We start from the raw sequence: 22,522 nt of genomic DNA, 5'->3' as shown, positions 1-22,522 counted from the left end.
AAAAGGCCTAGTCCTGGATTAAGCTGATCCCTGTCCAGGAAACCACCCCTAAGTATATTACTTCTGTCTCATTAGTTTAGTTTGTTTTGGATCATACAGTATTTCAAATGCTTCCAACACTGTTGTGTGTTGTTTCAGTCTCTCTTTAGGTCCGGCTGGTCCACTTTAATAATTCACAACTCTTGAAAAAGTTAGTTTAACTTGTAGTCAACACTTGACATAAACAACATGAGGAACTACACAAAAATACAAACCGGGGGAACTCTCTTAATAATTCACCACAGATCACTTAAAATGATATCGAAAACTGGTTTAACTTGCAGTCAACACTTGACATAACCATAAACATGAGGAAATACAAAAATCTGGGGAACTCAAAGCAACTCACACAACAGTAAAAATACACTGTGTTAGATGTTTATCAGTAAAGGAACTCTTGTATTTTTGTAAAGATGCTAAAATCCTTTTAATTCCTAAAATTTGAACAACAGAATCACATAGGATCTATAGTTTTGTTTTACATACTGTAAACATGAACTCAGATTTGAATCCTCAGCTGTACTTTTACTAGAATAGTCTACTTTATAGTGTTAAGTTTAGTATAGTGCTTCTCAAGATATAAATCAACTTTACAGAAAGTCACTTTTAGGTTAATAAAGTCAAGGACAACAGACAATCCCATTGAGTTCCCTTTATGTCACTCACTTGATGTTGTGTCGATGATGTGACACTAGGGGTTTGACCTTGGAAGACCAATCACTCTAATATTATCTCAAAATGGCCAATTAATGATCAATGAACATTTGTGAAGGAAATTTGCATGCTCATTCATTCATATTTGGTTCTTCTGAGCCTTCATTTCTGTATGTTTCATTAGAGGATGTGATCCTTATTAAGCAATTATTTTCAATATAGTAAACTGACAAACAGCCTCATAATAGCAGGGTACTACTTTATTTACATAAGTTTATATTAGTGCACAAACAGGTGTATTTTATCTCCTCTTCTGTGTGGAGTTTACATGTTCTCCCTGTGTCAGCGTGGGTTTACTCCGGGTACTCCAGTTTCTCCCACAGGCCAAAAACATGCAAGTTAGGCAAATTGGAGATGCCAAATTGTTCCTCCCCCAACCTGCGTATGGATCAACTTGTCCGAATAAAACTTGTGTATGGATTAACTTGTTCTCGCCATGAATATAGCCGTAGATGCTGGAATGGCGTAAAGAAATAAAGGAAGAAGACGACATCTCCTCCCATCTCATTTTATCCATGGCTCAACAGCCAGCTCTTGTCATCTCATCTTCTTCATCTGATCTCCTGCTCTTCCATCTGTTGCGGTCATCTTTCATATACAATACAATAACTCCTGGATGACAAACCGAAAGCTTTATGTTGGTTTTTTTCTGTAAAACACACACAAAACAACAATGAAGCACATTTCTGATGTTGTGTAACGTGTGTGTAAATACACATACAGTATACACACATATAATTTTTGCTACATTCATATAACAGTTAAATAATCTATAAAACACCAGACAGCATCGCTAGGACTTCTACAGTTTTACTATAATAAAACCATGGTTATTTTTCCTAGGGGCTGACAAAAAAAATGCACAGAGATGACAATATTACACACAAACAAAATAGAAATGGCTCCTTTAATACAGGGATGATGATCCAACACACCATCTATCATTTATAAGCACTGTTGAGATTTAAACAGTTTGTTCTGTGCCCGCAACTTTATAAACTTCTTGAGAACCGGTACCATTGTGCGCTGGATCTTAAGCGAGCTTGGCGGCGTAACGCGTCTTTGTTTATAAAGATGCTGATAATTTTCTTCAGTGCGGAGTATAAACATAGCAGGTATCTTCTGTCGATCAGTTCTGGTGATCCCGCTTTTTAAATCTGCAGTTTAATCAGATAAAGGTGAAATGCGCATCTTGCCAGAGACACAAATTAAACTTTGAACTTTACCACTCCTTTAGCCTCGACAGGCCTGCTCTGGCCCACGGTATTCGGCGGGCCATAAAACCTGGCCTTAATTCCTAATTAAGCCCCGTCGAGGCACGATCAAGCCCGGAAGTGACAATGCAAATGCAACAGGCTGCGGCAGGCACTGGCACACCCGCTTGAGGCCCGGTAGTGCACACAGCTAATGCTTACCTTTTTACCAGAAAGGTTGGACAGATATTTGTTTAGGGTTTGTTTAAGGTTTAAGAAAGTCTGGCTGCTGCGTGCAACATGCATCACGGAGAGGGGCAGGCCTGACGCCGCTGCGTGCACTCTTGTAGCCTGGAGAAGAAGATGGAGTTGGAGAAAAGTAAACTTGCCGCAGGTGAATCTGGAAACCTCTTCCCATATGGACATGTAGCCCTGATAAAGGGGTATTTAAAGCAACTTACAGTGCAGTACAAGCTTTTTTTAATCAGTATGTGTGTTCTCTGTGGTTTGAACCCATGACCTTTTGCGTTGCAAATGCTGCTCTAGCACTGAGCTATACAGGAACACCCTACACAGATACACAACGTAATTGTTTGGTTGTTGGGTTTATTGATGCATGTTAAATTTTTTTATTAAAAGCTACTTTTTCACATATTATTTGCATGGCATTCATAAAAGGCTGTATATTTATATTTTGGGATAAAGCTGTTATACTGTATGTAAAATCAGATAATGTGCACCTTTATACAGCCAAAACTGAATGATCCTCAATTTATAACACATCTGCGACAATTCGACTGTGAGATTGGTAGTCGAATCAGGCTTCTCCTATCGAAGCATCGAATTTTCAACTATTCAGGGTTACCCTTACAATAAGGTGACCAGATTTTTTAAATGAAAACCGGGGACATTTTCTAGTTAAATGGTGAAAATATCATTAAAATCTCATTTGTTGTTATCTATAAATTAAAAAATGGGGACAAATTTTTTTTTTTTAAGTTTTCTTTTTTATTGTTGTGGGTTCACTGCAAAAAATGAATTTCTTCTTACTTAATAGAATTTTTTCCTATTTTCAATACAAACATCTAAAAAATCCCAAAACAAGATGCACCTTCTTGATAAGCAAAATCCCCTAAGAAAAATCTAGCTTAAAGACAAAAAAATAAATAAATTTAAGTGAATTTGTGCTTAAAACATACAAAAATATTTTTCTTTAATTAAGTAGTGGTAGATTTTTTTTGCTTGTTTTAAGCACAAATTTGATATTTTGGTCTAAAAAATAGACTTATATTCTTAGGTCTTTTTGCCCATCAAGAAAATGCATCTTGACTTAAGAATTTTTTTGTATTTGTACTGAAAACAAGAGAAAAATACTAATAAGAAAGTCATTTTTGCATTGTTTCTAATTCAATTAATTGAACAATTTCTGTAGCCTAAAAATCTATTTTCTCCCGTTTTTTACACAAGAGACATACCTCATCAAAAATGACTTCTGGTACTACTTCAGCTGATTTCATAACATTGTAAACGTGAAGAACAGAAGGAATAATGCAAAATGTACACATATTTAGCCTACACAAAACAAATGCTCCGTAACATACTGTGATCAGTTCACTTCATTGGTTTATTATTTTAATTTAACATGAGTAGTTAGTACCTTAAGCCCCCATAACTTGAGTGATGATAATGATGCTTTCTCATGTGTCTCGTTGTAAATTCTTCATCGCTAAATCAGTGGGGTGCGCAAGTAATCAGTAGCTTGCGGCCCCCTCTGCTGGTGAAAATAATCATTACATGATTGCTCCAGTATGGTACTACAAACGCTATGTTGATCGGGTTTATCAGTGTATTTGCTGGTTGTTTTGGACATGCTGTAAAACGGGGACATTTCCGGGGACAGCTTCAGTCGGGGACAGAACACCAAAAAACGGGACTGTCCCCGGAAAACGGGGACGTCAGGTCACCTTACCTTACAAAGAAGACGAGGTGTCATTATCAAATACTTGCATGTTGAAATCTGTTATAAAACGTTTGTATTTTCAGGACCCCAAAACGCTGTTGTTGTGTAAATGACCCGCCAAACTACAAAAAACTTCCTGTATATGGTTAAAACTGTTAAAATGACCCCTTAGACACAGTGTGGTGTAGGATGAGAGATCCGTGAAGGAGCTGGGGTCCTAGGTGGCCGTGCTTCAGCCCGGGGAGGTACTAAACTAGCCTTATAGGTACTGCATGGCCATTGACCTTTTTCTAGTATCATTTGAAATATGTTCCTGTTTGTGTTTTTCATGTGAAAGTTTCTTTCTGCTAAATGATTTCTTCTTCGAGAAACACCCCCACATCAGGAACTGATTTTCAGTTTATTTAAAGCCTTTAAGGAATTGAGATCACATATCAGTGCCTCTTTCTCTCTCACACCTGACTGTACTGAAAACTTCAGGTATGTTCTCCTGTCTTTATTTCTTCATATATCACTCACTTGTTTGTATTTTATAAATATATTTAAAAAGATTGGAGAGACATTTTTTAAAACATTATAAAAGGAAAAGTCTAGCATTTTTTTCATTGTAAGGGTTTCATGTTGTTTGTATAGGCTGTGAAAACCCAGCTAAAGTTTTTCTACATCAAATCATCCTATGTACTGTAAATAACAATTAAAAATATAATCTAGATATCTTTAATATTGACTGAGTAAGGTGATGACAAAGATTGAAATCATGCTGTTATGCTCCTCATCTCTATAGACTCTAGTCTAACAAATACAAACAACATATATGTAAGGAATAATTGACAACGGGTCAATGAATTATTCCTTAGGTTTAGAAAGACATGAATAATGTTATCTTCAATGTCTTTGTATAAGGATCAAAGATAAGAAGTGCTTTAAATGAAATGTCATTATACAGAAGGTTTAACATGTGTTGTTTGAATGCATCTGTGGTTACACCCATGCATATAAATACATCAGCACAGTCTTTAGATAAGTAAATGTGTTTTAGTCTCAGTATCAGTTCTCTGTAGGAAGTGACTGCACTATTCAACTGTGAACAGAGATCACAACATGATCGCTGACATGAACAAACAATGAACATGAACAAACAATGAACAATAAGCATTTATTAACATTTATTCATGTTAGTTAATGCCAATACAGTTGTTTGGTGGTTGTTCAATGTGCTTTCATAATAATTACAATAATCTTTTCATGTATCAAATATTTACTTTAAGTTTTGTCTGAACAGGAGCTAAATGATGCGGCTGTTTGTTTTCTTACTGATATTAACACAAACACGTGGAGATTATCCAGCATTAAAAGTTCAACTGTTACAAAAGAGTTTGACAGAAGGTAAGATCTTCACAACACAAACATATGAACTTCACATTATCTGACTCTTTATTGTGAGATTAAGAGGGGACAAGTAAAATAATATCTAATTCAGTTTTATAAAGTGCTTTTACCTCATGAACTCCACTGGACTAATACATGTAAGCAAAATGATTGGTGTGTTTAGGAATAATTTTATATTTTAACCCTCTAATGCACACATTTTAATGGTATGTGATCATTTAAAGAAACATTGCACTGAGCAAAAATGACAACAGACACTAACATTTTTACACTTATGTAAGCAAGTACGTAAGCTAACAGCTAAATAGTAAATTGTAGTGTAACTGCAACATGGGTTTGCCAATTGCTAGCGCAACATTAAGACATTACAGTAAACTAGACATTCAGAACACTTGGGGGAAAATAAACACATAATGTAATAATCATATTTACAGGTTGTGGTTATGAGACACATGTTGGTCCAAATAAAGTGGGTACTGAATCATCTTTCATGGCCAAACATTTAATAAATACCGCATTGAAAAAGTAACCACTAATTCTTCACATCTTCATCCTTTTTTAGTGAAAACAAAACAAACTTGACTTTAAACACAGCATCTTCTCGACATGATGTTAACACATCAACTAGTGAATGTGTCTATGGGCAGGTTTTCATTTCTCGCGGGCAAGACTTTAGGCGGAGATTATGCAAAATATTGCCTTCATAAGACAGACAACAGGCAGGAGATTCGAAAATAATTTGACTCTTTAATGTGGTTAAGAGTCGACTCCCTACATTAGAAACCAATAAGTTATTTACTTTTAGTTGTTCTGCTTTATTATAATTATACTAACCCATACCCATAGCGCGTTTATTTATCGTGAGCTTTTTGGGTTACCAACTTGGCACACCGCCTACCTTGATGGACAGCTACATGACACACTGCAATAAAGGTAGTTTTACATACTGTATCTGACTGGCTCTTTAAAAGCATATCTTTACATATATCTGTGCCATTGTTTTGTCTTAAGATGCACACCTGAATTATTTTTTTATATAACTAAGGCTTGGACCTGAATTAATCTAAACCCTTTCTGGGAAACTGACACTATATGTTTGAGCCATTAACTGATCCTGAATCAGTTCCAACACACGCACCACAGCAGCCTCCGCTCGACTATGCTTTATACACATTCATTACACATTTAAAGAAACCAATATATAAATTAAAACTGCAAGCAGTGATGGAAGGGCCCTCGCACACCTGACACCGCCACGCCGTGGCATGAGAAGAATTAAAGGGAACAGTAGTAAATAGGCATTTAAGCATGTAAACATAGGTGAACCATTTAAAAGTGTAGTATAATGTGCCACATTTCCTGTTGCTAATTACAAATGACAGCGAGGTAGCATCGTGTAAGATAGCATGAGAGAGAGAGAGTGAGTGAGCGAGTGTGTGTGTGTGTGTGTGTGTGTATGAGTGACTACATGTAAATATTGGCACGTAGATGTGTTCTGTCCAGGACTCTTATCAATCATGTGAAGTTTGGGACAAATCTGACATTGCATTATCATTGTAAACATGTTACTTCCTGTTACCAGCTGGTGGCGCTATGACCGTAACTGACTATTGGCATCATAAGTGACTATCAGTGATGGGAGTAACGCGTTACTGTAACTCCACTATTTTTTTTAAATCAAGTAACGCAATTACAATTACTGAAATTTAAATGAGTTCGTTACGCGCGTTACTCTATTTTGTAAAAAATAGACAAGACATATCTGATGTCGCAGGACTGTAGTTGGCGGCGCAATGATTCATTACACTTCATCATAGCTGACAGTGCATATAGAATGAACATGAAAAATCTAAACGGGACAACATACCTTTGTTTAAAAATTGTGCGCAAGTCATAATCCATCCGGTCTCATGTTTGTAAATTATCTTCACCAAGCAATCGCAGTATGACATCAACTTGCATTTGTAGTCCACAAAGGTAATAAATCTAAGAAATTATCATATATTCTTAGATGTTTACATCGGCTTCATGGAAGAGAACGATCCGCGATTGTTGTTTCCACTAAAATATTCACACTGCGGTGTACACCCGTGTTAAAACTCCATAGTATGTGTGAGCTCGCTTTTAGTTTTAGTTTCAGTCTCTCCGTATCCGAACAAAAAATCCACTCGCTCTGTGTCCATCTGACAAAACAATCCACTCGCTCTGTGTCCGTCCGACAAAACAATCCACGTAGCCTACTCCGTTTTCTGAGTAAATATCTTCCTTTAATCCTGTGTATCATTTAAATCCAACAGAAAACAAACAATATATGACCAAAGAGCGCAGTCCCTGTGGCAAGCTTCACAAGCTGTGTTCCAATTCAAGTGCTGCACCCTACTAAGCATGCAATAAAAGGTGAGCACTTGCCCATTCAAGGCGCTCAGAAGTTCGCGAAGAGAACTGAAATGAGACGGTCTAACCTTCGGAGGACCCATAATTTGCCTCATCTGCTGCACATGCATCGTGCCTGTCAGCAGGACACAGCGGAGACGTTTCTAACTTATTAAAATAAATATGAAATCAGAAAAATTATAATTTATTTTAGAAAATTTGACATGTTGACACAATTGTCTCCAAATTTTTAAAGAGACTACACAATTTTAACACATTTTATATTTTTGTAAACATGCAGAATATTTGTCTAAATGGTCTAAATGATATACATAAATAAACTAAGTTTAAATATTAAGATAATTTCTAACAAAAATATTCAAAGGTTGAATCTAAAGCAAAATAGGCTCCTACAGTATGTGATATATTAGAGTCTTACGTGTAAAATAGCCCATCCATATCATTTTACTGTTTGACTGTTCAGTACTGTTCATATTTACATTTAAAAAGCAGACATAAAAGTAACTTAAAAGTTACTTTTCTAAGTAACTAATTACTTTTGATATACAGTAACCGGTAGAGTAATTCAGTTACTTTTAAAAGAAGTAATTAGTAACTGTAACTAATTACAAATTTTTTAGTAACTTGCCCAACACTGGTGACTATTGACATGTAGATGTGTTCAGTCCAGGACTCTTATTAATCATGTGAAGTTAGGGAAAGATCGGACATTGCATAATCAGTGTAAACATGTCACTTCCTGTTGTCAGCTGGTGGCGCTATAACCATAAGTGACTAATGACATGTAGATGGTTCACTCCAGGACTCTTATTAATCATGTGAAGTTTGGGACAGATCAGACATTGGATAATCATTGTAAACATGTCACTTCCTGTTGCCAGCTGGTGGCGCTATAACCATAAGTGACTATTGACATGTAGATGTGTTCAGTCCAGGACTCTTATTAATCATGTGAAGTTTGGGACAGATCAGACATTGGATAATCATTGTAAACATGTCACTTCCTGTTGCCAGCTGGTGGCGCTATAACCATAAGTGACTATTGACATGTAGATGTGTTCAGTCCAGGACTCTTATTAATCATGTGAAGTTTGGGACAGATCAGACATTGGATAATCATTGTAAACATGTCACTTCCTGTTGCCAGCTGGTGGCGCTATAACCATAAGTGACTATTGACATGTAGATGTGTTCACTCCAGGACTCTTATTAATCATGTGAAGTTTGGGACAGATCAGACATTGGATAATCATTGTAAACATGTCACTTCCTGTTGCCAGCTGGTGGCGCTATAACCATAAGTGACTAATGACATGTAGATGTGTTCACTCCAGGACTCTTATTAATCATGTGAAGTTTGGGACAGATCAGACATTGGATAATCATTGTAAACATGTCACTTCCTGTTGCCAGCTGGTGGCGCTATAACCATAAGTGACTATTGACATGTAGATGTGTTCAGTCCAGGACTCTTATTAATCATGTGAAGTTTGGGACAGATCAGACATTGGATAATCATTGTAAACATGTCACTTCCTGTTGCCAGCTGGTGGCGCTATAACCATAAGTGACTATTGACATGTAGATGTGTTCAGGTCATGACTCTTAGCAATCATGTGAAGTTTGGGACAGATCGGACACTGTATGCCTGAGTTCCAGCAACCTGTTTCATAGCGAAACATCAAACTTTGGCTGGCCGAAATAGACACAAATTTTAATATAGAATCAAATCCTTCGCAATTTATCATCACAAAGGCCTTAAGATGACACTCGCCAAATATGATGATGATCCGACGAAAACTGTAGGAGGAGTTAGTTAAAGTATGACTGCTGGAAATGAGAAAAACTGAGCCAAAATCTGAGAAATAATTCAAAATAGCTGACTTCCTGTTTGGTTTAGGGCGTTGCTCCAAGAGACTTTTTTGTAGGGCTTGTAATAATACATGAGCGTACCGAAATTCGTACATGTAAGTTAAACACAGTCCAAGGGCTGCTTCATTCAATATTTGAAAGTGGCGCTAAAACATGTTCCTTCAGGTTGCCAGCTGGTGGGGCTATGGCTATAAATGAAAATTGTTATGTAGATGTGTTCAGGTCAGGACTCTTAGCAATCATGTGAAATTTGGGACAGATCGGACATTGTATGCATGAGTTCCAGCAACTTCCTGTTTCATTGGAAAACATCAAACTTTGTCGGGCCAGAACCGACACAAATTTTTACGTAGAGTCAAATCCTTCGCAATTTAGCATCACAAAGGCCTTAAGATGACACTCACCAAATATGAAGATGATCCGACGAAAACTGTAGGAGGAGTTAGTTAAAGTATGACGCCTGGAAATGACAAAAACTGCGCCCAAATCACAAAAATAACTCAGAATAACTGACTTCCTGTTTGGTTTACGGCTTCGCTCCAAGAGACTTTTTTGTAGGTCTTGTCATGCTACAGACGCGTACCGAATTTCGTAATTGTACGTCAAACACAGTCCGAGGGCTGCTTCGTTGAAAATTTGTAGGTGGCGCTATAGAGCCATTTTCTCACGCCTAATTCTAAAGCATACACCACATGTAAATTTTCATCACTCTTGACATCTGTGCAAAATTTCATGAGTTTTCGAGTATGTTTAGGCCCTCTAAAGTCCCGCTGAAGTCGGAGAAAAAGAAAAAAAATAATAAATATAGCTGCAAGCAGCAATGGCGGGCCCTCGCACGTTTTTTTACCGCTACACGGTGCCTCCGAGAAAACGACGCAAAGTGGGCACGTGCATCAAGTGGGTAAATATCAGTGGACTATTTCATGTTGCTACTGACCAATTTGGGTACTGTAGGTAAAAGAAACCCCACATTTTAGACAAACGGGGGCGCTAGTGAGCCACTAAATAGACACGCCTTTATCTGACCTTTTTGTCAACACTTAACAGCCGACAACTCTCATGTGTTTGCCAAATTTAAAGTTAATCTAAGCACGCAAAGAGCCTTAAACATGCCTGAAATTAAAGTAAAGTTTGAAGCGTTGCCATGGCAACAGCATTCGAGATGTCAAAAATTCCTTCGCAATTTAGCATCTACAATGTCTCAGCATCATGTTGACCACTTTTGGTGTCAATCACATAAACATTCTAGGAGGAGTATTTAAAAGAACATCACATGGAACTGTCAAAAAAATCAACCTTTGTGACTGCAACACTTCCTGGCGCCTGGTGGTGGCGCTATACCCGAGACTCACAATAGGCACATCGATGCGATCAGAATCTTCAGACGAACAAACACCCTGTGTGTCATAATAATAAGACATTTTTTACCTTAGATATTAGACACATCCTGTTTCTCTGAATTCACCATGAATTTGTCGCCTCGCCATGGCAGAACCGTTCGAGAAATCACAAAATCCCTTCGCAATTTAGGAAGTACAATGTCTCGACATCATGATCACCACGTTTGGTGTCAATCCCATGAATCCCCTAGAAGGAGTATTCAAAAGTTCACAATATGCATTTTTTAACCCTCCAAAATGGCCGACTTCCTGTGGGGCGGAGCTAATAGGTTTGATTGTGAAAGTTGTTCGGGTCGATGAGATCTATATACGTACCAACTTTCGTACATGTGCGTACATGTTTGCCCGATTTGTGCACCAATATTTTTTTTGCATTACAGGGGGCGCTACAGAGACCTACTGCCACACCCGTGTTCCAGCGTTTACCCAGACCTAATGGCCGACGACTTTGAGGTCTGTGCCAAATTTCCGGTGTTTTCGAGCATGTTAAGGCACCCAAAGTGCATGCCAAGTGCTTAAATATCCCTGAAAATGAAAGTAAAGTTTGACGTGTTGCCATGGGAGCAGCATTCGAGATATCAAAAATCCCTTCGCAATTTATCATCTACTATGCCTCAGCATCATGTTGACCACTTTTGGTGTCAATCGCATGAAAATCCTAGGAGGAGTATTTAAAAGAACATGGCATGGAACTGTCAAAAAATCCACCTTTTGTGACTGCCACACTTCCTGGTGCCTGTTGGTGGCGCTATACCCGAGACTCACAATAGGCACATCGATGCGATCGGAATCCTTGGCCGAACATACACACTGCGTTTCATCCCAATAAGACATTTTTTGCTTTAGATATTAGACACTTCCTGTTTCTCTGATTTCGCCACAACTTTGTCGCCTCGCCATGGCAGGACCGTTGGAGATATCAAAAATCCCTTCGCAATTTAGCAAGTCCAATGTCTCAGCATCATGTTCACCACGTTTGGTGTCAATTGTATGAATTCCCTAGGAGAAGTATCTAAAAGTTCATGACTGACACACTTCCTGGCGCCTGGTGGTGGCGCTATACCTGAAACTCACAATAGGCACATCAATGCGATCGGAATCTTCACACGAACAAACGCCCCGCTTGGCATAACAATAAGAATTTTTTTGCCTTAGATATTAAACACTTCATGTTTCTCTGATTTCGCCACAATTTTGTTGCCTCGCCTTGGCAGGACCGTTCGAGATATCAAAAATCCCTTCGCAATTTAGCAAGTACAATGTCTCGACATCATGATCACCATGTTTGGTGTCATTCGCATGAATCCCCTAGAAGGAGTATTTAAAAGTTCACCGCATGCATTTTTTAAACAATGCAAAATAGCCGACTTCCTGTTGGGCGGAGCTTAAATGTTAGAGGGCGAAAGTTGTTCGGGTTGATGAGATTTATAAGCGTACCAATTCTCGTACATGTGCGTACATTTTTGCCCGATCTGTGCATCAATGGTTTCTTCTGCATTACAGGGGGCGCTACAGAGCCCCTGTGCCACGCCCGTTGTCCAGCCTTTGGTTTTCTGCAATGACGGACGACTTTGACGTCTTTGCCAAATTTCAAGAGTTTTCGAGTATGTTAAGGCACCCAAAATGCCCAAAAGTGTTAAAAAAAATAAAAATAAAAAAAAATAAAAAAAAAATAATAAATTCGAGCAAAAACAATAGGGCTTCGCACCTTTCGGTGCAGGCCATTCTGGCCTGCTCCTCGGTGCTCGGGCCCTAATAATAACTCCTTGAAGAACAATAGGGTCCTCACACCCCGGTGTGCTCGGGCCCTAATAATACAACACAATACATCAGTTTTATTATACTAGTGTGTTGTGTAATGTGATGTTGTTTGTTTCTCAGGGTCTCAGATGATGTCTGTGTGGATACAGCAGAAACTGAAGAGCACTGAAATCCCAGATGTCCACGGCAATGTGGACATTGGGATCGGCACTATAGACTTCACTTTATCAAAGCAAGTACATGACCAACCGAATAAAAGTGTTAGAAACTAGACTGATGTCCGCAGGGGTTTAAAAATACAAAGACATGTTTAAATTCAAGTGAAGGTACAGGTCAGAATATTAAGGGAGGGTGGTTGCAAATTTAAACATACTGTACATATACAACATCTAGTCAAAAACTCCAGGAGAGTCCGAAGCTTATCCGAAATAACAGGTTTTACCTATTTTCTTATTTTATTTAACATTCATTTATTCAGGAAGCCTACGGAGCCCCTAGGAGGACATGGATGAAAGATTAAATAGAGTTTGGTTTTGTGTGCGAACGTGAAACTTTCACGTGTGCATGCGATAGTTTAAAGGTTTTGCGTGAGCACATGAAAGTTTTACGTGAGCACATGAAACTGAACTTTTGATTTTTTTTACCCCAATGTCACCTAAGGGGCTCGGTAGTATGCATTTAAATGAGACTAAAAATTCTTATAACCATGTTCTGTAAAAATAGTACAATTTGTGGTACATAAGCAGCTAGCAGATCTCGTTTTCTGAAGTGAGTCCCGCCTCCGTAACTTAAATTGCTTATATGATTGGCTTTGCCTTTTTTGAGGCCCGCCTCTTTAACCCACATCACTTCATGACCCACATTGCTCTATGGCTTTGTCTTTACTCGCTAATGGGTAATCTAGGCTGTAATCACTTGTAAAAAGCACCAAAGCTCAGCCTGAACAAGCTGATGTGCAAGAGCATGCAGGCTTTCAGCAAGTGAGTGAGGAAGAAAGCATTCTTATACTAACAGTTTTATTCACCAAATAAGTTGCTTCACATGATTCAGGGACAGTGTTTTTTTTATGGCAATCCAATAAAAACCGGAGGAGTTGCAAACTTGTGCACACTGAGCTGTCTATGTAATTAGCAATTATGTTTTTGATCGTGTTTATATTTTTTGTCATGGCTGTTGAATAAGTAAAGGTATAATACTAGTTTTACACTTTTTTGCTTTCCAAGTCAGAATTTTCACTGGCATCACAAAAAATAGACCTATTTTGTATTTTTTGTTTTTGACCTGTGTAACCTTAATAATTAAGATTATGACACCCAAAATATTGATATTTTTTAATTAAATTAAAAATTAAATATTGTTCAAGTCAAGTAAACGACAATAAACTCTTTTGACGATGCGACTGCAGACCAATTTTTTTTACATCCCCACCAATAGCTGTGTCCCAATTCGAAGATTGGATCCTTCGAAGGACACACACTTTGATGGCAAGGACTAGTTATTTGAAGTTCGTAGCCTCCAAAGTCCATGAAGACAACTGAAATGAGACGGTCTAGCTGCTCACCTGCTGTACGTGCCCACCGCGCCTGTCAGCGGGACACAGCGGGGATGTTTCTGACTTATTAATATAAATATGGAACCAGAAAATATGAAGCATTGATGTAGATTAAACCAACCTACAGTATATCAAATTAATCAACCTTAGAAATATACGCAACATACACATTATAATATTAATACAAAACATACCTTAAAAAACTAAAACAGTGCCAAGAAACTTTTTTTTTCTGCTTAATACACCCTTTTATTTAACAAAGGTCTTTAATGTTTATTTCAAAATATCCAGCTGTTATATTTAGCCGTTACAGACGCACAGTGTATCTAGGGATAGTCTAGGCTTTGAAAGATCCATTCTTTCTATCCTTCACAGAAAGGACGACACATTCTGAGGTCGCATTTTAAGCAGCCTTTAAATTGAGATGGCCTTATTGACCCTCAGTGGTGTTGTTATGACACAATCGGTCTTAGAATGCTGCCTTTGGAGGTCCAATCTTCAAATTGGGACACAGCTAATGTCAAAATCAAACTTACGCCCTTGCAAGCCCTGACCTGGAAACCACCAGATTAAAGAAAAATAGTAAGGCCAAGAAACACCTGGGGCCTCATTTACATTTTATCTTACAATCATTTCTCAGCCTGTATGTGTAATTTATAGAACAAACATAGTCACAGAAAACATCTAGTCAGTTGCTATCGCAACCTTGGTTCCCTGAGAAACAGGAACGAGATATTGTGTCAAAAGCTCAAACTATGAAAATAGATCTTCCAATCATGATTTCCCTGAAGCATTATTGCACAACACCAGTGCATTTGAAACTCACACTGGCAAATCACGCTCAAGGTGGCAGAAGGAGGTGGGGCCTCCTCCTGCTATAATATGCACCATCAGAGCGGCATAACTTCAGCATAATTTGACTGAACAAGCATTCAGCCAGCTTACACAGTGTCTCGTTTCTGTTTTTCAGGAAACCAAGGATATGAAAGTAACTGAGACGTTACCTATTGAGAACGGTCAATTGAAAATTGTGTTAGAAGCTTGCGTTAGCGACTGAAGATCTCCTATGCGCTTAGCTGAAGCCAGGGCCAATAGAAGTACCGTCTTTACAGAGAGCTCTCCTAAACTCGCCATTTGAACGGGGTCGAACGGGGGAAGAGCCAGCTCTCTCAGAACAAATGCTAAATGCCATGTTGGTACGGTGGGTGAGAAGGTCTGAGGCGTAAGAACTTTGCCACCAATCATTCCTGCCTACCATGCGTCCCCCAACCTCAGCATGAAACGCTGCAATAGCGGTGACATACAATTTAAGGGTGGAAGGCATCCTTCCCACATCCATCCGGTGCTGTAGGAAGGACATAATGTCATTGTCAATTCAATTGTCCTGTGAATTGTCCCAACTAACAAACACGGACAGACACCTTGTAGTGAGAGCGTGCGCCTGTGTACACGTATCAAGCACCCTCTGTGGCAACATGGTTGGCTGGTCTGCACACCCTCCACACGTGAAGTTTCCATTTGTTGGGGCTGGGGTGCCATATCGAGCCATTTGCTTGAGATTAAAGGTCCCACAAAGGGGCCGTCAGCAGCTTCAATATGTCGGGAAACCATGGCTGATTTGGCCCTTATTAGTGTGACTAAGTTTATGTGTTTGATCTTGTGCAGCATTAAAGGCAGCAGCTTAATGGGAGAAAACTCGTATTTGCTGGCACTTGGCCATGGCAAAGTCAGCATGTCCTCCCCACAGGAGAGTTCCCCTGCTGAGGGATCCAGCTGGGACCAGCGTGGGCTGGTGAGCTGGTTTTGGCTGGTCCCCAGCTTGGTTTTGCTGGTGTAGGAAGCTGGTTTTGCTGGTGTAGCAAGCTGGTCTAGGTGTGTTTTGGTCACATTTTAAGCTGGTCTAGCTGGACTTAGCTGGTCATGCTGGAATACCAGCTGGCCCACCAGCATGACCAGCTTTGTCAGGCTGGGAGGACCAGCATAAACCACCTTAAACCAGCTAAAACCAGCTGGAGCCAGCTACCAGCTTATGCTGGTTTTGGCTGGATTTTTCAGTAGGGATCATCAACGAAAAGAACAGATCCTAGATCAGCGTGACTGACAGGGGATTCAGTCTCAATTCTCCCTGAGGAATCCTGTTCCTCAATAGCATGTCTGCCCTGCAGTTCAGCCTACCGGGGACATGGTCTGCCCTTAGAGAGAGTAGATGTTGATCCGCCCATAGCAAGATCTACTCTGCCTGTCTGAACAGGGGTTTGGAGCACATGCCACCCTGGCGATTGATGTACCAGACAACCGTTGTGTTGTCCAAACGCAGTGCTGGGCAAGCTACTTGGAAATGTAGTGAGCTAAGCCACCAGTTACTTTACTTTAAATGAAGCTTCACTACACTGAAGCTACCCCCCTGGGAAATGTAGCAAGCTAAGCTACATCAATAGTAGCTTGCTACATCCAAGCTACTTTTTTATTTTTAACCAGTTTTATTATGTAATTATTTATTCAGTTTCCATTTATAATTTTGATAATTATAGGCAATAAAAGCATAATGTAGACCTAGGTACTTCACATTATGGGGCGGTTTCCAAGACAGGTCTCATTCTACCCCCAGAATAAAATGCATGAGTGAGCTGCCTTAATTTAAAAACACCTTGCCCTGCATACCTTAACACAGCTCCGAAACTTTCAGAGGTGTACGAGGATCTGGAGCTACCTCTACCATCATTTAAAATCAACTCCAGACACAGTAACGAGACCCGCCCTCCCTTTCACCCTGATTGGCCCCGACCTGACCCTGACTGTATGAAACAACTAATCAAACTGATGATGGCAGTGACATTACCCAATCAGAGGTAGAGCACGAGTCTTCACAGGATGCGAGTGGTAATGTTTTGTATGAATAAAGGCTGCACAACTTAAAAATACAGGAAAACAATGTCCCGTGTCGATTCAAAATGACGCGCTTATTCACAAATTCAGGACGACTTCAGAAATGTTTGGAAAATTGAAGCTTGTGTGGAAGCTACCGCACTCCTTGGTCAAAAAAAGAGCTTAGCTACTAAAAAGCTATTTCATTTAGAAAGCAGCTAAGCTACTGCCAAGCTACTGAAAAATGTAGTTAAACTACTAGCTTCGCTACTTCGCCCGGCACTGTCCAAACGAACAAGAACATGGTGATCCCTGATCTGTGTCAGAAAGCTCTGTAGTGCTAGAAAGACAGCCTTGAGCTCCAAGCAGTTTATGTCCCATGACCGCTCTGTCTCCGACCAGGAGCCCAAAGCTGTAACGCCATCATATAGGGCTCCCCAGCCCATTTACAACTTTTTATCCATGACTTCAAATTGACTGATTCCTCTGTATGGATAATCTTTTCAACTACAAATTCCACTGTCACAGGTGTGCAGGTGTTTTGCACCAAAAATACATTAATTCAAACCAAGGAGGTGGTCGCCATCAGCCCTAAAAGTCTCAGATATTGCTTCAGCGCCACAATGTGATAGGGGCTGAAAATGCTCAGAGCAAATAAAAGATCTCGCTTGCATTCCTCTGATAAAAACGCTTTCATTGAGACCAAGTCGATATGCCCTCCTAAAAACACAATATCTTGCGTAGGAGTCAGAGTGCTCTTCTGCATATTCACATCACAAATGGCTCTTCCGCCATTTCCAGGACAACTCACCCCAAGGGCTTTTGTGACAAACTGTCAGTTTGGTTAGGTGGCGGTTGCTGCTGCAGCGGGCATCTGCACCGCTGGCCGGTGAGGTGCACACTCAGAATGGTGCCTTAGCTAGCCTAGGGTTGAGTCATCGGCGGTGAGGCAGGAAGTGGCTCTTGGCCTTAGAGCTCTTTACCACCTCTGAGAAGCACTTGGTGGTCCCTACCTCAATACTGAAGATGCAAGATGGGAGATTGGCGCGCTGAGCAGTGTCTTCAGGTCTGTTTCCTTAAAGATTTGTAGTACTGCCATAGTATGCAGTTTTTTCTGTGGCTCTGCTGGAGTGCTCCACTTAATATCTGTGCTGCATGGCCTTAGAAAGAATGTGGACTAGACGTCAGCCTCCAATGTGCCCTATGGAGACCAGTCCCAGTCTCTATCCGAAGCAGCCAGAGACAGCATCACGTCTTTCTCAGCTGGAACCCTGAAGGAAACAGTCACAGAAGCCCCCAATGCAGGATGTATGCTCTTAGTGGCGAATTGCACTGGTAAGCGTCTCCCCCTCCGCGATGGCTGTGTGCCACATCAGCGGCTCGTTGGCGACAATGGGACGCTGCAGCAAGAATTTGCAGAGTCCTGAGCACTCGTAACGGAAGATCTTTGCAGTGCGAGCACCCTGACCCAGAGATCACCGCCTCTACGTAGAGCAACCCCAAGCAGAGAATGCAGTGCTTGTGTGTATCTGGCAGGTCTATCGGACCAGAACACAGCGAGCAGACACATGACATCTGGAATGCCAAGACGCATCTGTCTTCTTTGCGATGATTACAGACATCGCCGGCTTGTAGGGAAATTTGCTCTTAAATGATGCAGAATTAATGTCAACAACATATAAAGGGACACCTGCCAATGTTTAAATCTTTTTTATTCTTCTGCACACCTGTGGCCGGTTGCATAAACATAGCCATGATGTTAAGACGCGTCTTAAGAATGATTCTGACCAACTAGCAATTAGTTAGGGCTAATCGATCTTATTATTTGGATTTAAATTAGACCAATCTACCTTTCTATGTAACATACTTAAAACAATTATGATCAGTCTTGAAGAAAAAAATTCACAACTAACTTTTAAGACTAGTCTTTAAGTTTTATGCAACCGGCCACTGGATAGAGTTCTCATAGACCTGAATTCATACTGGCAATAATCAGTAGCTTCTATTTTTTTAAGATTGTTTGTGATGGATATTGTGTTAAAGAGCACCTATTTCATTGCTAAAAACGTTATTTTGTGTATTTTGTATAAAACATTTTTTTGTGTGGTTTATGGTTAAAAACACATTATTTTTCACATACCATACATTTTTGCATCTCCAGATTTCACTCTCTTCCTGAAATGCACAGATTTGAAAGGCTCTGTGTCTCTGATTGGACAGCTAATCTGTACGTTGTGATTGGTCTGAATAAACTCTGATGTCAGCTGGAAATGTGATGCTCCTTACCATGTTTGAAAGATTTGCACACAATGTAATGCTAACAGGAGTTAACTGTGAGTCCGAAGCCGGAGGAATTATGATAATGTTGCCTAGAATCTGTGTGTTTGTTGTAGTCAAAGAAAAGAGATTTACGTTGGAACACTAGCCTCTTTCACACAGTAATTCTGGTAAATTACCATGAATTTACCAAAATGAATTTACCAGTAAATACAAAAATGTGCTGTTCACACACGCAGTGGCATTCCGTTATTTACCAGTAAGACATTTACACATCAGTATCAAAATACCGGTAAATTCGTTGAGAAAGCGGAAGTACCTGTAGCACGCGGCAAGCTCAGTGTTGTATTTGTAAACAATCCACGTCGTTCATATCCACGGTCCGTATTTTGTTGTTTTCACGTCTGTGGTAAACAGTCGCGAAGTTGCTCATGACCAAACAACATTGAATGAGACGACGTCAAACCGAAAATGCGTTTTTAACAACAGTACTGTTGGCACTTTAGGCTTCACAGAGGGCGTGCTAAGGACGTCGGCAATTCGGCGGGAAGCTGTTTTAAACAACTTTGGTGAAGAAATGTGGACGTAAACTTCAGGTGTGCTCAACTTTCAAGCAGCATGTGTGTGGAAACGTCAGTAAACAGTGCGGGGGTAAACGCGTCATCTGTATTAAAACGCTATGATTGGCCCGAAGCTGTCAGCACGGTCTGACGTCGTCCTTCTAAATGCCGGTAATCCTATAATTTTCGTTCACACACAGCGCTTACCGGTAAATTACTGGCAATCTTACAACCTGTTTTACTGGTAAATTGGGAGCACTGATTTACCGGAAAGGTTCTGTTCACACATGATCTGTTAACTGCAATTTACCAGTAAATTACCAGTTAAGACTGTATGTGTGAAAGGGACTACTAACTCACGTCATTGTTTACTTGTGGGTTTGTACCTATCGATAACATGTACTAATACACATCTACACACCAAAGGAAATGTAAAATTGTGAATCGGACCATTGGTGCTCTTTAAAATTCTTTTGTTCTCAATATGTTTCTTGAACTGATGTGTTTTTACTCCCTGCAGTATATGGATTAGGCAGAGCAGAATGTCAGATCTTGTGATGGAGTTTGTAGAGGGTACAGGTGTATCTGTGATGGTCAGTCAGCTGTCATTGGCTGTCACAGGTAACTGGGCGACACACTTTGGACTCATGTAAGTGGACCAGTGAATAACTCGGATATATTCACATCTGTGAAGACATATTGGAATCATATCATATCAAAGGAATTTACAAATGGACACTGTGAATAAGGACTAGTCATGTGACTTGTATTATTAATAACATTATTCACAGTTTGGTGGCAATTCATATTAAAATACTAGCAGCAGTCATGTAACAATACAGTGTTACAAAATAAGAGCTACAGATGACACATTTGTGAAACTTCCCACAATTGTCAAGATGTTTTCAGTTGTATTTATCTGATTCTGCAACTTATAATAATAAACCTACGGACAGAAAGTGAGTGTATGAGATGCTGGATATAAGAGATCTAATAAATGAATGGATAGATGATCTGTCTTCTGTGTATGTCTGCAGTGACGATGGAGGTTCATTTGATCTGGCTGTGTACAACATCAATATCAATCTGCTCCTACTGTTCAGTGATGATGAGTCTGGTCGCCCCCTCATCTCCACCGGCTCCTGCACTGATGCTGTGGGAGGAGTAGACGTGGAATTTCATGGAGGAGCGAGGTGCGTCCAGTACAAAACCAAGTCTTGTTGCGGTACATTCACACGGCGTGACAGCGTTAACGATAATCATTAGGTGTGTTTCACTTTATGCAGAGCTGCGCAGACCGATCTGCGGGTGACTTGAAACAGGGCATGCCGGTTAGAAACTCTATTGATACTTAAATAATGTAGGCTTATTTTTTTTCACTATTGTCTTACATACAGTTTAAGCAGCAACTACCGTACACTATTCAATATAAAGTGTTTCTGGTTGCAAATATTTATTTATCAAATTCCGCATCTAATTTACTTGCTTTGCTTTAAAAAAAGAAAGCACGTCACACATCACTGGGGCAAGCAGCAGGCGTCCGACTTGATGGCTCTGTCTTCAATTCCTTCCTTGACTGCAAGTGGCAAACCTTGCTAATCGGTCTGCGCAGGGCTGCATGAACTATTTCAACACACCTATTTACTTTGAATGGGTGACATCATACATTGCCAAACTGAATTGTGAATCCCTCTGCATTGTGTTACTGCTATTGCTCGTAGCACCAAAACTGATTGCCTTATGCACTTAACCTAGTACAGATGCTAGCCAATTGAAAAGCATCACAGTGCAAAAGCACACATACTAATAAAAATGTGTAGCCTACCTTTTAATGCACTGTAGGTTGCTTTGGATGAAGCATCTGCATATATAAATGTAATGGTAATGTGCCTCAACACTCAAGTCCTCATTTGTGTGCTCCTGCAGCATTTTGTTTCAGCCGTTCGTCAGTTATTTCAGAGGACAAATCGCAGATATGATTCATGAACAGGTTTGTAATGATTTCAGACAAATATGAAAATTTAAACCATTACATTATTGCTTATAATGCTTGTAAATTGGGATTGTATCATTTGTTTCAGATTTGCCCAGCAGTTACGCAAGTGATTGATGATGTAGAGATGCATCTACAGGAAATACCAGGTACTAACAAGAGTTCTTCCTAAAACACATCACATTGTAGTTACTTCAGTGATAACAGAACCAATGGGCATAATTACAGGATTTTCAGCCCGACAGTCCTCAAAAAGATAATCTGTTTCAACATTTATTATCTGTTCTAGTCAACCTAGTTGTGGATCAGTATATATATCTGAGAATCCCTCTCACATCCTCGCCTTCTGTGACAAATGACAACGTTCAGTTGGACATGAAGGTAAAGCATGAAGTAATGATTCATTTCACTTTATCATGTGTTAAATTCATCATACAATGAAGGTGAATGAAGAAAGAACTGCTGTCACATAGGCTATACTGCATAATATTTCCCATCTCAGCTCTGTTGTTTTGTCTAATGTATATGACGTTGTTAATGTGACAGGGTGAAT

The 22,522-nt window shown here is 39.7% G+C and overlaps 1 protein-coding gene across 1 annotated transcript in view; it reads left to right on the top strand.

The window, feature by feature from the left end:
• Positions 1-4,290: 4,290 nt before the first annotated feature.
• The window catches only part of LOC129451882 (bactericidal permeability-increasing protein-like), a 30,005-nt gene continuing 11,773 nt past the window's right edge, over positions 4,291-22,522 (top strand). Inside the window, exons 1-9 of the mRNA XM_055215369.2 lie at positions 4,291-4,386; positions 5,189-5,292; positions 12,843-12,954; positions 20,497-20,625; positions 21,014-21,169; positions 21,903-21,966; positions 22,058-22,118; positions 22,259-22,350; positions 22,516-22,522. The exon at positions 22,516-22,522 is cut by the window's right edge and continues 170 nt beyond it. Coding sequence (XP_055071344.2) covers positions 5,196-5,292; positions 12,843-12,954; positions 20,497-20,625; positions 21,014-21,169; positions 21,903-21,966; positions 22,058-22,118; positions 22,259-22,350; positions 22,516-22,522 — 718 coding nt within the window. The 5' untranslated portion in view covers positions 4,291-4,386; positions 5,189-5,195. The remainder of the gene's footprint in view (positions 4,387-5,188; positions 5,293-12,842; positions 12,955-20,496; positions 20,626-21,013; positions 21,170-21,902; positions 21,967-22,057; positions 22,119-22,258; positions 22,351-22,515) is intronic.

This window comes from Misgurnus anguillicaudatus, chromosome 17, assembly GCF_027580225.2.
Source record: "Misgurnus anguillicaudatus chromosome 17, ASM2758022v2, whole genome shotgun sequence".
Taxonomy (NCBI): domain Eukaryota; kingdom Metazoa; phylum Chordata; class Actinopteri; order Cypriniformes; family Cobitidae; genus Misgurnus; species Misgurnus anguillicaudatus.
Note: the sequence above shows the minus strand (reverse complement) of the source record. Positions and strands in the feature narration are given on the sequence as shown.